The sequence below is a fragment of the Marmota flaviventris genome, chromosome 12, assembly GCF_047511675.1.
Source record: "Marmota flaviventris isolate mMarFla1 chromosome 12, mMarFla1.hap1, whole genome shotgun sequence".
NCBI classification, from domain to species: Eukaryota; Metazoa; Chordata; class Mammalia; order Rodentia; family Sciuridae; genus Marmota; species Marmota flaviventris.
Window position 1 is genome coordinate 47,145,096 of NC_092509.1, and position 17,052 is coordinate 47,162,147.

A 17,052-nucleotide genomic window follows, 5' to 3' on the forward strand; every position below is an offset into this window, starting at 1 on the left:
GCTATGGTCGTGGGGTTTGTGGAGTGGAGAGGGAGGATAGCCAGGTAGGAATAGGCGGGCGTTCCCTGGTCCAGAAGCTGCGGTGCAGCTCCACCCCTCGACTCTGCAGCTGGTCTCCCTTGCCAAATTCAGGGCCCCGGACCTGCAGGAATCTGTGCACTGTCAGCGAGTAACGTGATGCACCTTTATCTCCTAGAACCCGAGCCCTGTTGTGGAGCTCCTGGCGGCCCGGCTCCGAGGCGCTGCGGCCGCGCCAAGCGTCCCTATCAACCCGCACCATGAACACTATCGTCTTCAACAAGCTCAGCGGCACGGTGCTTTTTGAAGATCGAGGAGCTCCAGAGCGGGAGCGGGGCGGTCGGCCCTATGGCGGTGTCCTGGACAGTCCACACGCCGGTCCGGAGGTGGGCATTCCCGACGGCCCGCCCCTCAAGGACAACCTCGGCCTGAGACACCGAAGGACCGGGTATGCGTGCGCTCCCGGGGGCACCATTGGCTTGCAACCCAGGGGCGGGGGGTGGCGAACGACCCAGTAGTCAAGGGGAAACTGACCCGCAGGTCAAGGTCCCGGAGTTCGCCCAAGAGGGCAGATAGGCGCCTTCTGGGACCGCGCGTCCTTCTTTTAAGGCATTAGCCTCTCAAAGCTTGCGGGATCCATTCGTTAGAACAGTTCCAAAGAGGGGTGTTGAAAACTGAGTTGGAACTGTCCCCAGTCCTCAGCTACCTGGACCTCAGGGTAGCTTCTACCCCTCTCAGTGCCGCGGGCACACAAGGGACTGAGAGAGATGCATAGGAATAGGGCAGGGCTAAGTAATCGGGGATTCCCAATTCAGCCTCAGAGGCTTCCTCTGGTTACTGGAGGCCCTAGTGGAGGCCTCGCGGCTCGCCTGGCCTTGGAGTAGGTGTTGGAAAAGGTCGGCTTCCGCAGGGCGTCCCAGGAGTGCGCTCAGCTCGGCGGGGCCCGCAGCGAGCCCGGAGGGAAAGGCCCGGGGCCTGCCGCCCCGGGTTTCGGTTTAGCCGGGTGAGTGGGATGCCTGGGGCCGGGAGCTCGCGGGTGGGCCATCTGCTACCGCGGCCGGGGCGTGGAGGGCAGTCTCCACCCGGCCAGGTCCTGGCGGTTCCTGGCGCGGCCCTCCTGGGGAGGGGCGGACGTCCTGGCCACCTCCACCTGAAGGATTGCATCAGCTGCTTGTTCTGCGGCGTTGCTGGTTAGTAAAATAGAGATTAAGTTTCATCAAAATGTTACTACCAGTTGGTTCGGATGGAATTGCATTTCAAAGTGTTTAAAGAGGCAGAAGCCCAGAAGGCAGAGGCGCAGGCGCACGAGCTCTACAAAGCGAGCAACCCAGTACGCTGGCGGCTGCGCGGCGACACCTCCCGGAGCCTTCGGGGAGCGCAGCGCCAGAGAGCTTCAGGTTCTGGACTGTTCTGCCTCTTCCACTTTGAAAGTGCTTTACCTGGAGTCTGATGGGTCAGAACTTTACATCCTTTTCACCCTTCATTAGTCGGGAAACGACCCTTAGGGGGATTTTAAGATTCCGTATTCATCTTCCACAACCTTTTCTTTGGAAAGTTTCCCCCTTCCCCCCAAGGATCAGAAGAAATTGAGAGCTCAGAGAGCTGGGGCGGCCATCATTCTTTGTTTTATTCATGCCCTCCAGCGGGTGACTCTTTCCTTGACCACAAGCGACTGAAGCCAGGCAACATCCTGAAAGGACGCTGGAGAGTGGGCGGCAGACCCAACTCTGCTGATAGGGCCAGGGTTGCTCAGGGCGTGGTGCTAGCGGGCACAGAAAGGATTACAATTCGTCCTGTTTTCCAGACCTGCAACCTGAATGACTGTTCTCAGCCTGATCTCCTAAACACCAACCGAGTTACTGGGTTCCAGGTATCCCTCCACTCCTTTCGAGTAAAACATAGAGTCTTGTCCTGCACTGCCACACGATCCTCTGCGACACGCAGACCGTTTCAAAGAGAGACTCTGAAGAGATGATACCCCACCCAGAAATCCTGTGACTTTCTTCCCTTGCTTTGCCCCAGCCTCAGGGCTCGCAGAGCAGTGGTGCACAACCGAGCTAAGGTGCTCTGCGGCACCGGGCTGGAGCTCCTCGGTGGTTCACCATTGATGGGGGCTACGGCCGCAGAAATACTTCCTTGCGTAAAGGGTTCTAGCTTGCAGACCCCAAATGGCTCCGCTCACCGCAGCCTCCTTCTTTCTCCGTGTCCTAGGGCCCGGCAGAATGGCGGAAAGGTGAGGCACAAGCGACAAGCCCTGCAAGACATGGCGAGGCCCCTCAAGCAGTGGCTTTACAAGCACCGTGACAATCCGTATCCCACCAAGACCGAGAAGATTCTCCTGGCTCTCGGCTCACAGATGACGCTAGTGCAGGTAATCGCGACCCACCAAGCCCTGGACCTGTCTCCCTGTGAGCGACTGAGAAGCTGGGACACTTAGTTTTTGTTCGTTTCTGAAGGTGGCGCCTCTCACTGGGGACCGGTGAAGCCCAGTGGAGAGGGAAGGGCGGGTCAAGAAGCTCTGGCTTTTCCATCTGAGGATGTTGAGGAGTAGGCACAGGTGCATAGTTCTGCTGTGGGGAAAGTTTTTGAGTTTCTTATCTATCATTTCAATGAAAATATCGGTTCGGGAGGGGACTGAAGGATGAGCCATTAGGGAGAGGAATGGAAGGTCAACTGTGGAGGTATGAAAAAGTAGTTGGAAATCTGAACTGTACAGCCACGTATGGTGCTATCCACAAGTGAATTTAAGACTTTAGTGTGCACTAAAATCGCCTGGAGGACTTGTTTAAACAAATTGCTATGCCGCACCCCACAGTTCCAGTTTCAGTAGGTCTGGGGTGGGGCCGATGATAATTTGCATTTCTGACAAGTTCTCAGGTGAGGCGGTAGCTGTAGGCACTGCACATAGCTTTGAGAACCCTGGACCCAGCTTTGAGAACCATTGATCATGGTGCAGCATATTGGAGCCTCACATTAAAGCTCGAATACAGAATAAACTTCAAAATTACCAATGACAGAGGGTAGGAGGGGAGATGGAAGGAAAGGCAGGAAGTGGTTTGGGGTACTTTTTTTTTTTTTTTTCCCTAAGTAAGAAGCTTCATCATGGCATTAGATGGAATCCACAGCACTTTGCTGCTTGTACTTTTCCATTCGGTTTAAGGAGAGGAGGCAGATTTCAGATTTCAGATGGCTGGGTTCCTTTGTCAAGTGTAGAGAAATGGTGCAAAGCTTGTTTCTTCTCTAGTGAACAAACACGACTTCACATTTGACTAACTTTTCTGAACATAGTCTTATTTTGTATTCACAAAACAGAATGATGTAAAGCAGTTAATATTATGCACATTTTACAGGTGACATAACAAAGGCCCGTCCTTGGAAGTTAAGTGTCAGTAAGGGGTGGAGGTAGGTCCGAAAATAAAAAATAATGTAATTCGAGATCAAATGATTTTTTCATCACACCATTTTTCTTCAATAAATGTGATGGCATAGGCTTTCATACATGCAAACAGAACAGATAGATTCAAAAAGAGGAGGAAGAACTAGATGGGCTAGGAAATTTTATATATCACAGTACTACATAACTGTGAAAATTTGGACATTCCATTAAATTTACAATAAGGGGGAACCCCACAATTTAAAAAATGATAAAAATAAAAAATGTTTCCCAGAACATTTTTTGCCATTTAGGAATTACTGGAAAGTTTGACAAGCATGAAAATTGGCCTGTAGTCAGGCTGATCAAAATTCTAATATGTATTTTTCTGTTTATTTTCAGAACAGTTGTAGAGAGAAACATCTGTTTTTCTTCCTATTAACAGGAAGTTTTATTATTAGTGATTTGCTGCGGCACTGGAGGGAAAAATTAACTTAGTGTTCTTGGCTTGCTATCTGTTTAACATAAAACTATGGAAGTGATTTACAAAAGTAGTTTCTAAGAAAATTATTACAATCAGAGAAACTTGCTTATGAAAATAAAAGCATATGCTCCAATTTCAATTTGAACAGGTATGCTACTTATTTTGAAATACACTAATTGGTAGAGTTGTTTGAATATTTTACAATGATGTCAATAAAATATCACAGTTTTGATTGATTATATTATTCCATATTTAATGCTTGTCTTGTCATTCTTTCATAGAGAAAACAAAAATATTTAACGTATTTGAGAACTTTGTTTTGAAAAAGAACACTTGCCATTAGGAGAGACATTTAATTTTTTGTGTAGTTTTGTTGAGCTGAATTATGAGTAGTTATAATTTTAATACAGAATCAAATTATTTGCTACCTGTAATGATAGTTTAAATACAAATAACGATTCTTTTTGCAGTTAGAACTTGGTAAGGCTATTATGTTTTTTCTAATTTTCATTCAGCACTCTTTTCTTTCTCTTATTCTAGTTCTTAAAAAATAGAGATGAACAAAAATATGTAGTTTTTAAACAGGGAAAAGATTATTTATAATTAGTGATACCTATATAATGATTTTCAAATGTTACCATAAATAAAGTTTAAACTTTAAAGTGATAAATGGAAAATGTTGAAATATATAGAATTTACAATGGGACTTTAATATATAATCTGCTTTGGATCTAGTTATTTTCAATTAGGCACAATTTTATGTCTATATAAAAAATGTATGCACACAAACACACATAACTATTTCTATATATGGGGGTTTGTATAAGTCAAGCATAAATTAGACATCCAAAGCAAATTCTGACTTTATGGAAAACTGCATAAATTATGTAAATACTTTACACTTCTGGAAAAAATATATAAAACTGTGATCTGAGTAAAGCTTTTGATTCTTGCAAATTAGATTCTATGAAATGAGTCAGATTCTCCCAGTGAATAAATTTCTCCTGTGAAGCCAGGCTTCTTGAGAAGAGTGATCATGTCTTATTCATGGAATTCACATGACATATCACTTCAGCATAGTGCTTCTCATACAGTAAACTATCTGTACATGTTTGCAGAGTAAATAGCTTCCTTTTGGGAAATAAGTCTATAATGATCATGGAGCCTTCCAGCATATCTTTCTGACACCTAAAGAATGTCTTGAACTCTAAAAAGATGTTCTAGATTTAAAACCTATTTTGTTGTAGAGAATACACAGAGGGAAGCTTATTATATTTAATGCTATATGATGGTTCTGCAGAATAAGCACAAGTATATCCTATTTTATTTTCAAAATATTTGAAAATAGGTCCTCTATATCTTCAGACAAAAAGGGAGTGTTTCCTTATTTCTATTCAACTCCTATTTCTTCTTTCTTGCAGTACCTCCTATCTCCTATTTCTCATGGTTTGTATTAACAAGCTGTCAGCATAACTGTTTTATTCCTTAACTACAAAAAAAATCTTATATTCTGGGAATTTCTTTTACACTTAACATTTTCCTTTTGATCATGTCAGACTTTTCAGACAAAGTAATTTTATTTTGCTACCTTTATATTGATAAGGAAGGGTGTGATACTTGGTCAATTATCTCCCTTGAAACCTACAAATAAAAAGATGATTTTAAAAGATAACATATTTTTTAGGACTTCTAATAAATAGAAGCTCCAAAAATATTAATCAGCACCTACATTTTTTATCACTGAAAAATGAAACAGAAAGAAATGTTCATGCAACTTTCATTTATTTTATTTATTTCTATCCACTTTACTTAGTAGTTTATCCTACTTTGCTATAACTATAACTCTCATTTGCATTATTATTCTGACATCTTCTTAATGAGATATAAACTTTTTAATAAAATTAACAAGGATGATTTTTTGTGTGTACATGTATGTGCACATGCTTTGATTTTAACTGTACAAAATATTCCACTGTGCTTTGTTCTTATAGCTGTCCATTGTTCAAACATGAAAACATACTATGTGCTCTCGAAGGATAACAGCTTTATTGTGGGATCATATAAAATGGTATGCGATTGGAGTTTGTACTATTGTAGTATATGGAGTTTACCAAGTAAATAATAATTGCATGTTGATACTTTCTCCTCTTATAATACAAGTTTCAAATTCCTGTAATGTGTCCACATACAATTTGGTTAAAACTTCTGTGTTGCAAGATTTTCTCCTCTCTGTTGACATAACTCTGTATTTGCTTGGAATTGAGTGCTTCTGCTGAAATATGTATGGCCTTAATAATTACAAAGCTTGCAGTAATTGTTAAATATTCAACAAAACCTCAGATTGTCCCTTGCACATTTTTCCAAGTGGCCAGCCACACAGTATGGAAATGAAGTACTCCATATTTCAGTTAAATAACTCAAAAGAAGTTTGTTGATTCAGTGTGTTCAAAGATGGACACATGCCAATTTATCCCTTTGGGTTCACTGTAATGATTGCTCTGTCAATATGATGAATGTAAACACCTCTGTTAGAGGAGGATGAAAATTGCTTAGTTTTCTCTTCCAGTTTCTAGATGTTTGGCTCTTTAAGTTTTCACTAATATATATACATATATATATATATATATATATATATATATATATATATATATATATGGGTTTTTTAAAGCACTTAAGTTTAAAATGCTGTTCTAGAATCTCCCCGGGGCTAGAGGTCTGTTTCATGTAAAATACGATTTAAAGAGAACTGAATAACAACCTGAAAGAATCCATAGTATGTAAAAGACAGAAAATGTGAACTGGTATTTTAACTTTCAGTGAAACATGGAATTTGCATGAATGCATCAGAAAAAAAATTGCTAAACATATGCAAATTCATTAACCTATGATTTGCCTTCTGTTTGTAGGGACTTACTGCAAGGGGATATTAAACACCTCAGACTATATCCAGCTGTACTGTAAATTTCTGTTAGTAAAATATTGGCAAAGTATATTAGCAGATTGGGAACCAATCAAGCTTATGATATCAGTTTAGAAACAGTTTATGTTAGATATCAGCAAATCTTTCTGGAATATTTCCTAATTTATAACTATTATAACATGGTAAAAATTATGAGTATATAAAACATTAAAAAGGATATGACCCCTATATATGAAAAACTAGTTAATCCTTCATGACATTTAAAGGTTCTTCATTTTTTACATTAGAAATATAGTCCACTAATTTTTTTAAAATTTTAAGGCCATTGCATTTGTATTATATGAAGAGTATCATAAGAATAGGATTTTACCCTGTTTTATATAGGTACAGTATAAATTAAGATTTGTTAATATTTAACTAGTTCAGTCTGAATTATATGCTGTTTAGTAAAGTAACAAGAAATTTTTGGATTTGGATTCTATTAAATCTGAGTGATACAGGCATGGGGAAGTTTCAGGCTGTCCTTGGAAGGACAGAATCACACACCCCTGATTGCTAGAGAGAGAGTAGTGGTAAGAGCAGAAGGTAGGTTTGTAACAACTATAAAGGGAATTAACTCTGGTCTAGAGGAGCTTGGGCTGTATTCACGGGTCATAGTGTTTTAGAGTTGGGAAGAATATTATGAACCATCTAATCCATTTTATAGATGAAGGATTTGAAGTTCAGAAAAGTTGAATGACTTCACTAAATTCACACAGCCTATTTCTGGAAAATTCAGGACAAGAAACCTGATCTCTTGTCATTAGACCACAGTTATAGGATGACAGGACATTAATGAGGATTTGAAGAATTTAAGTGATAAGTCAAAATGACTCATCAAAGTTTGAATTTCATGATGGTTGTTAAGATCCACTTAAAAGAACAGAATGGAAGGTAGGGAAGTTTGAAAGAAGAGTATTCTAAAATTCCTAGTTAGTCGTTAGTCATACGGATTGGGACAAAAGTTTTGGCAGTGAATTGAAGAATCAGGGAAGTTGGACAAATGTAATGAAGAAAGGGACCAGGTGCTTTGTGCTTCCACAGTGAATAGCCACCTGTGTATCACAGTTAATCATGTCTCATTCTTCACTGTTAGTCTTTCCAGGAGTGCGGGGGACAAAGCTTATCCAGTCCTGGCACTTAACACCGTGGCTAATGTACAAAAGCTACTCAGTATATATTTGTTGAATGAGTAGTCCCCGTGAGAATTTGAAGTCAGACTGAATCATAGTAATAATAGCTCAGCTTGACAAGAAGTCAACGAAGACTTAGACTTCTGAAGTGCCACGGTGAGATATTATATCCTTGCTCATAAATGTGAAGGCCATTATCATTGCTGAAGGCAGAGAGGCAATATCGAACATACTGAATTTATATGGGAAAACAATCATGTGTTAGCCATGGGGACAGGGAGGGAAAAATATAATTTTGCTTTTTGTTTTTTAAGTAGACTTCACCACAGTTTTATTCAATAATTAGGGTTTGGGCAATATGCAAAAAAATTGGGTATTTTAGTATAACTCTAAAAAGAAAAGAAAAGAAAAATGAAACTTCAGTGAAAACATTGCCACACAAACCATTATAGTAACATGGAGTCGTTTTCTGGAACAAATTGGCAGAAAGGCTGAATTCTCTTCCCATGTTTCATTCTTTTAAAAACAAATATTGTCCTTTGCATTTTTAAAAATCTGTATACTGATGATATTCTGGATGTTTTAGAAGAAACCTCAAGTACCATTTTAGCCTTTGGAAATCCGATGGCACCTTAAAAAAAGAACAGAAATGATTTTTGTTTGTTTGTTTTGGAGTGTCTATTTCTTTCACCCATGTGCTTAAGAAACAGTTTAAAATGGGTATTCTCTGGCTTCTTTCCTCCCCTTGCTTCTCTGCTCCGTGTCTGATGGTTTTGTCACCCCTCCTCTTTCAAGAGTCCTGCCTCCTTAGTCACTCTTGGTTTCCTAAGCATGGCCCTTGACAGTCTGCCTACTCACAGCTTCAGCTCTCACCTCTGTGCCTCTGCCTCTCAAATCTGATTTTCTCTCCTTGAAGTCTTAGATACCAGTTTTCTTTTCTTTTCTTTTTTTTTTTTGCAACTTAATGAGACCCTGTCTCTAAATAAAATACAAAATAGGCCTGGGGATGTGGCTCAGTGGTTGAGGACTCCTGAGTTCAATCCCTGGTACCAAATAAATAAATTAATTAATTAAAATTTAAATTAAAAAAAAGTGATTAAGTAATACTAATGGAGAAGTTATTTTTGGGGAGGAATACTGGGGGCACTTGACTACTTGAACTCAGGGGCACTTGACCACTGAGTCACATGCCCACCCCTATTTTTTTTTGGTTTTATTGATTTTATTTTTTTAAATACACAATAGCAAAATGCATTACAATGCTTATTACACATATAGAGCACAATTTTTCATATCTTTGTATATAGAGTATGTTCACGCCAATTCATGCCTTTATATGTGTACTTTTTTTTGCATTACAATTCTTATTACACATATATACCACAATTTTTCTTAAAATCAGCATACTACAGGGACATAGCCACATTAATGCTTATAGCAGCACAATTCACAATAGCTAAACTGTAGAGCCAACCTAGATACCCTTCAGTGGATGAATGGATAAAAAAAATGTGGCATATATACACAATGGAATATTACTCAGCAATAAAAGAGAATAAAATCATGGCATTTGCAGGTAAATGGATGGCGCTGGAGAAGATAATGCTAAATGAAGTTAGCCAATCCCCAAAAAACAAATGCTGAATGTTTTCTCTGATATAAGGAGGCTGACTCATGGTGGGGTAGGGAGGGGGTGCATGGGAGGAATAGATGAACTCTAGATAGAGCAGAGGGGTGGGAGGGAAAAGGAGGGGCAGGGGATTAGTAAGGACAGTGGAATGTGATGGACATCATTATCCAAAGCACATGTATGAAGACACAAACTGATGTCAACATACTTTATATACAAACAGAGATATGAAAACCAGTTTTATTTTCTTGCTGGATATCTCGCCTGTATTCTTTTATAGCACTTCAGAACTAGATATTCCCCAAACCAAAGATGCCATTCCATCCTGACAATGGTGCTGTGCTTTCTTGGTTACCCAGTCATCTTTTAACTCTTCTCTCCACCTCATCCCTCACGTTTCTGGAATTGGCCTTATATTTGCTCCCCTGTCCTCTTTCTTGAGAAGATACTTTCCTTCTATTCCACCAACCATATTCCGGCTTTCCTTCAAGGATCGGCTTAAAATTCTCATGAAGTCTTGAGTCACCTCTGAAAGTAATTCCTCTTTGAATTCCTGTAACTGGTTTTTTTTTTTTTTTGTTAGTTTAAGTTGGGGGCGGGTGCTTTTCACTATGTTGCCCAGGCTAGAACTCCCAGGCTCCAACGATCCTGCCTCAGTCTCCTGTGTAACTGGGATTTTAGGCACACACCACCATACCTGGCTTCATTTTATTTTAATGCCTTATCTGCTATTTATCACATTCGTTCCTATGACAGTTATTTGTATATTCTCCTGCCTCTCTCACTAGACTTTTCTCTTTACTAAGATGCTTTGCTGGCAAAGCCTCTTTGTTTTTCTGAGACCCAGAATATAGAAAGGTCTCCTTCTCTACAGAATGTGCTCAGCATGTTTGTTGAAGGAACAAATGGATATCAGTGCCTAGTCCTCTTGTGTCTGATGATCCAAGATGCTGAGAGAAGCTTAAATCCTTTATGAGAGTTGGATTGGGTGGCACATGCATGTAATCCCAGCAGCTCTGGAGACTGAGGCAGGAGGATCTGGAGTTCAAAATCAGCCTCAGCGAAAGTGAGGCACTAAGTATCTCTGAGACCCTGTCTCTAATAAAATACAAAATAGGGCTGGGGATGTGGCTCAATGGTTGAGGGCCCTGAAGTTCAGTCCCATCAACAACAACAACAACAACAACAAAAATCCTTTATGAGAAAATAATTGCATAATGAGTAATGTTTTTATGTTTCATTAATGGAAGAATAATACTGTTTTAGGTGTCAAATTGGTTTGCCAATGCAAGACGTCGGCTTAAGAATACTGTGCGTCAGCCAGATTTAAGCTGGGCCCTAAGAATAAAGTTATACAACAAGTATGTACAAGGAAATGCTGAGCGGCTCAGTGTAAGCAGTGATGACTCCTGTTCTGAAGGTTGGTTAATAATTTTATTTTGCTTTCTTTTGCTTTGCCTCTCTAATAAGAAGTTCACCTCAACTGCTATTTTTAAGGTTGACCTCACAAAATATGCTGGTGCCATAACGGTTCTTTTCTATTGCACGAGGTGACTTCATTTTTACAATACTCTAAAGGACCAACATAATTATGGCCTTTTCCTCTTGCTTATAGACTTATCATGGGTGTGTCAGAATAGCATTTTCTGTGAAATTCATTAAAATTAAAATACCATAAGGGAGAGATTACATAGATGCTCTTTTCTTTTGCCTAAAAATAATTTTATACATTATACTAAGATAATTTTATACATTGTATATGTTCTTCCTTCATGTATGTTTTTAATGATTAAATATGATAATCAAGTGCTTGAGGAAAGTGTGTTTAAGTGCTGTTTAGTGATATGTTGTCTCCCTAGATGGAGAAAATCCTCCAAGAAACCACATGAATGAAGGGGGCTATAGCACTCCAGCTCATCATCCTGTGATTAAGAGTGAGAGCGCAGTGATAAAAGCTGGAGTGAGGCCAGAGTCACGGGCCAGTGAGGACTACGTGTCACCCCCCAAATATAAGAGCAGCTTGTTGAACCGTTACCTTAATGACTCTTTGAGACACGTCATGGCCACGAACACTGCCATGATGGGAAAAACAAGGCAAAGAAACCATTCAGGATCTTTTAGCTCCAATGAATTTGAGGAAGAATTGGTGTCTCCGTCATCATCAGAAACCGAAGGCACCTTTGTCTATCGCACAGGTAAGTTTGTGCTTTCTGTTGTGATTACTGTGATACCTTATCTAAATCAGAAATAAAACTGCAGCACAGGAATTTATTTGAACAAGTAAAACAGCATAAGGTTATTCATGTTTTGTCCAAAATTCAGTTACACAAGCTTTTCTTTTGTTTTCAATTGTTGACGGATATGTTTGTTAGTAGATGATGGTCTTAGAGATATCGAGATAGCTTCGATATTAAAAATGTGGACATAAGTTTTCATTCTTAAGGATGATTTAGATCTTAATGGTTTAGAGAAGGTATATATATTGCCATTTCCGAAAAACTTATAATAGAGGAATGTGCTAGATTATAGACAGTCATGCAAATACTTTGTATTCCATCTTTTCTCTTGCATGTTTTGATTGCTAATAGTGATAGGAAATGAACACATATTAGCATGGGTGCCCAATTTTTGTGAAGGATAAATATAGGTCTGGCTTCAACTGCTTCAAAAGTTTTACTTTCATTCCTGGAAAGCAAAATAGGACTGATGAAGAGCTTTGAAATTTTTACTTTCATTCCAGAAGTAACAAAGTCAACTTCTACCTGTCAAAAATGTTCAGAGGAAATAGCAGGTTTGGTAAAAATTTTTATCATGACTTCAGTTACCAGAGAGATGTGCTTTTAAGGAGTGTTTGAGCAGGTTATTTTGGAACAAGGGATATGTGTAACCTACATCAGATGTAGTTAGTGTCAAGGTCTTGAAAATGCCAACAAATGAGCTTCAATGATAGATCTGGAAACAACTTCAGAAAGCATCCAGTCCAACCTTGTTAAATCCCAGATAAGAAACACCAGGCCAAGAACACATAGTAGTTGCTCTTCTGCTGAACAGTGCAGCAGAGCTTGCACAACCACTCCTACCAGACTGCTGCTGTTATTACACCTGCTACCACCGGGTAGTGAGTAGTTCCAGGATGCTAGGTTCATGACAGATACCACACAACTCATATTACATTTAATCCTCATGATATAAAAGAGCTTGAAGTGTGAACTGTAGGGCTTTAGAAAGGCATCCAAATTTAGTTTGTTTAAGGTACCCTTCAGATTCTTTAGCCAGAAATATTGTGTTCAAGTATCTACAAAGGTTTCCAAGATATATTATCTAGAAGACGGAGAGAAAAATACTTAAATCCACTTCATTTTCTTTTTGCATCGATTACTCTAATATTACAAACAACACCAAGCACTCAGGAATACAAAAACAATCTGTAATTAGTATCTAGGAAGAGGTAAAAAAATTAAAAGGCCATTTATCCAATAATTAAAATGGAGAAGCCTCATATTAATATCTAACTAGTGTGACCAAAGCAGAATACAGAGGTAATTCAGAGCTTTGTGAATATTTATTTTCAGAGAAAGGAATAGAACTCAAGTCATTCAAATATAGATAACTGCAAAAGGAATAAAAATAAAATAAAATGGAAAGATAAAAATAGATAAAGTAAAAGTTGACACTTTAAAAGCAGTAATAAAATAAGCAAGCAAAAATTGACACAATTTAAAGTAGGAAATGACAAAGAAGATGTGGCAACTAATACATAGTTACTAAAAAAATTTTTGTAAAGGCCACGATGAGGTACTATATATAGTTGTTTGACAATATAGTATATGTAAATGTGTATCTGAAGTGAATTGGTGTTGGCACATGAATTAAAGTCATAAGTAAGGAAAGTGTTAATAACCAAAACTTAGGAAAAATTCGGGATTTCAATAAATATAGTTCCCAAAATGTGTCACTTGATAAATCCATTTTTTTTCCAAACTTTGAAAAAATAATTACAATGGCTGATGTTTTTCTGGAACAAATAAAATTATGAGACATATCCCAGGTTTGTAAAAGTATAAATGTTATCCTAATCCTAAACCAGATTAAGATAGCATAAAAGTCAAAATTTTTATTTTTGATACTGAGTATGTATCAACAGGAGAATATTTACAATGTAGTAATAAGTCAAAAGCAACTCAAAAATGTGAAAACACTGAATACAATTATGATAATACAAATGTTCATGGACAAAAACAGGAAATATTTTTGGAAAAAAATGAAATTAATCTTAATAAGGTACATTCATTTGTAATTAATTATTTAAAAATCTTTTTTTTCTTCAGAAATTTCTTTACATTGCCCAGTAAAAACAAGGTCATATGCCCTGTGAAATTTATCCATTTTGGTAAGACTTCTGAAAATGCACACTCTTTTCAAAGGTGACAATTTATAAAGTCAGAGAGTGTAGCTTGCCTGTAATTGATGCTTTTCAAAGTTAAATATCTTGGCTATTTGTTTTTATTAAAACATTCCAAATGCCCTAGGTCCATATTAAGGACTATTTATTTGCCAAATTCTATTTCTTAAATACAAGCCTGTTTTTTAGTTATGTGACCAATGAGAAAGCAACCAAAACATGTATGCTTCTGGTTTTTCATGCATGTGTATAAAATTAGAAAGAAGAGACAGAATTTTATGTTTTTTTTAATTTTTAGAAATGAAGAATTAAGAAAGACTGATGATCTAAGAGTGATCTACTGAGTTTTAGATCAAACAATAAATGGCTGTCTTCTGTGGGAACTGAGTGACAGCATCCGGGCAATTGTAGCTGGGTTAACATGCATGTATAAATAATAGAATGGGATTTCAAGAGATGCTTTCTCAGTAACTGCTATGATTTTCTTTGGCATAGAGGCTTGTTCTGAATTCCTTCAATTCCATCTGGTTATATTTTTTTCCCCTCACCTAAATAAAAATTTTTCTAAGTCTGCTATTAACTCACCCCACCCCTACCACCACAGTGCTACAGTAGTACAAAGATTTTTAACTTTCAGAATTTCTTTTAAGAACATCTCTAAGAACAAGTTCTTAGTTTTTCTTTGCTAAAAAAATTTATGCGTCCACATTTGTATAAGAGTTGTTAACTCATGATGCATTTCATTAAATATAGACAAATGAAAGTTGGTGTGTAGAAGGATAATGGGTCACTGGGTCTTACTTCACTTATTCTTATTGAATCCTAGGAGGGAGAAACCTTGTAGATTATCAGTAGTCATCTTAATTGAAGACATTATTACCAGAAATCATCAAAGCAGATGCACATGTTTTTTATTAATTTTATGTAGATGTTAGGTCTCTACCATCTGCAGTCTTATGGCAGGGGCACAGCAGCCTCTCAATAAATATTGGTTGAAACACTTCTGACAACTGTAATTATAACATTACAATTGATTGGAAGTATTAAAGTTACTGCTTTTAAACACAATTAAGTAACACTCAAGGAAATTAGGCACTTGGTATATTGTTGAATGAAGTCATGTAAATTAAAGTTGCAATCAATTTTCATCATGATAGGTTAATGAACAGTAATTTTCAGACGTTTGATGGGGTGAATCCCAGTTACAAGTTTGCATTCAGGCATCTGGCACCTAGAGGATTCTGAGGTATCAGGATAAGAGCTTTACTCTTCATATCGCTTTCCACTCCCATCCTCTTTCCTCGTATTCTCCAGATGGAACCATCCATGCCACCTTATAGTGCAAGTACCCACAGGAACCTCACCTAACTTGGATTAGAGTTTGACTTTAGCCTCAGAACCAAGCCTATTAAATCTTCTCCTCTTCAAAAGAGGAAAGAAGTTTCTAAAAAGTGTGATAAGGGGAAATCAGGCAAGCCTTTGATCTTCCTCTCTTCTGCTCAGCCTAAGGGCAAGTTCTTAGTGCATCTTTTCTTTTTCTTTTCACAGCTCACAAATGAAGAAGTTATAAATGAGTAGAACATTCAAATGCTTTTTTCTCTGAGCTTTACTGCTGGTATTCAATTCATAAATGTTACCTGCTACCAAGAGGTGGAATGTATAAGCTTCATCTTGTTAAACTGTCTTAATTAGATACATCTGGTACAGCCAGACCATCTAGGAAATAGGACTGTTTTCTGTGTTCGTGTGAATTAATCAGGTTAGCTTCCCCTCTGCTGGAAAGAGCTAACTATCCTTGAAGAAATGGAGATTTTGATTGAGAAAAAAAAAAGTCATTTTGCTTAGTTCATGGAATACTGTGGGAGGGAGATTCTATTTAGATTGCCTCACAGTTGGAGAATTGTAGCAAAATGAGAAAAAGAGGTGTTTTGTTTGCTGAAGAAAGAGGAAGTAGAAAGTTGGGAGGATGACAAAGGTCAACTGCCATTTCTAAATCTATCTTGGGTGATGGTGACTCTCAAAGGCAGAAGCTGTTCTCTGTTCTTCCCCCTCCCCTTCTTGCACATTCCTATAGTTTATAATTTAAACTGGTTATCAGTAGTAAAATCCAGGTATGCTAATGAGTTTAGGAACCCGTTGGATCAGCCTGGGATTTCTTCTTGATTCACAGCATCGTTTCTTTGGAGAAATACACTCCTCTTGGTTCTAAACAACTGAGGAAACAAGTCCTCCTCTAGGAATAATCTATTTGTAGCTAAAGTCCTCCCACAGGCATTCATTCACAGCAGGAATGTTTGTAAAAGCCATTCAATGAAGGCCCTGTGTTAGGCTCATGAAGCCCTGCATTTTGTGCTGGGCCTCTTGACAATGGAACATATTTTAATGAACCAGAAGAAAGGTTTTAAAAGATGCTTTGCAATCATACATGTACCTAGGGTAATGATGTCCCTTTCATTCCACCCGCTTTCCAACCCCAACCCCCTCCCCCAACTTTGCCCCATTCAAAGTTCCTCCACTCATCCCAAGCCCCCACAAAAGATGCTTTGCAAAATCTTTTGAATAGTTAATAATCACCTCTGATTGATCTGTATCAATAACTTCAGGATTAGTATATGGGGGAGCTTCAAAACAGCCTGAGTGCATTTGTGTCTGTGCTGGGTTTCTCTGTGGGATCTTGTTGACCAGTAAATCTATTTCAGCTACTTGTCTCTTATTTTTGTTCCCTTTTTGTGCTGTCACTTTCTTGTTTCTCAGTGAAAGGATTAAGCTTTGCCATTTTGGATTATTCCAGACATTCTTTTCCTGGCCGACGAACGATTGTTGATATTCTACAACAGAAAATAATAAAACCCTCTATCAGCACTCCAGCTAGTGACATTTAAAGGATACTTGAAAGTTGATCCGATTTCTTGTTTTGTACCTCACCTATCAAACCCCATCTGGGAATGAGGTATTTCACATAAGTGAAATTTCCAGATAGCAGAAATTTAAGTACCGATTTAAAAAAAGGAATTTTCTGCTCTTCTGAAACTATAATATTAAACACTGCTTTG

At 38.4% G+C, this 17,052-nt stretch overlaps 1 protein-coding gene across 1 annotated transcript in view; it reads left to right on the forward strand.

The window, feature by feature from the left end:
• Window positions 1–278: 278 nt before the first annotated feature.
• Mkx (mohawk homeobox) overlaps window positions 279–17,052 on the forward strand; it is a 61,157-nt gene continuing 44,383 nt past the window's right edge. Inside the window, exons 1-4 of the mRNA XM_027928676.2 lie at window positions 279–466; window positions 2,230–2,389; window positions 10,864–11,017; window positions 11,457–11,792. Of these exons, the coding sequence (XP_027784477.1) occupies window positions 279–466; window positions 2,230–2,389; window positions 10,864–11,017; window positions 11,457–11,792 (838 nt within the window). The remainder of the gene's footprint in view (window positions 467–2,229; window positions 2,390–10,863; window positions 11,018–11,456; window positions 11,793–17,052) is intronic.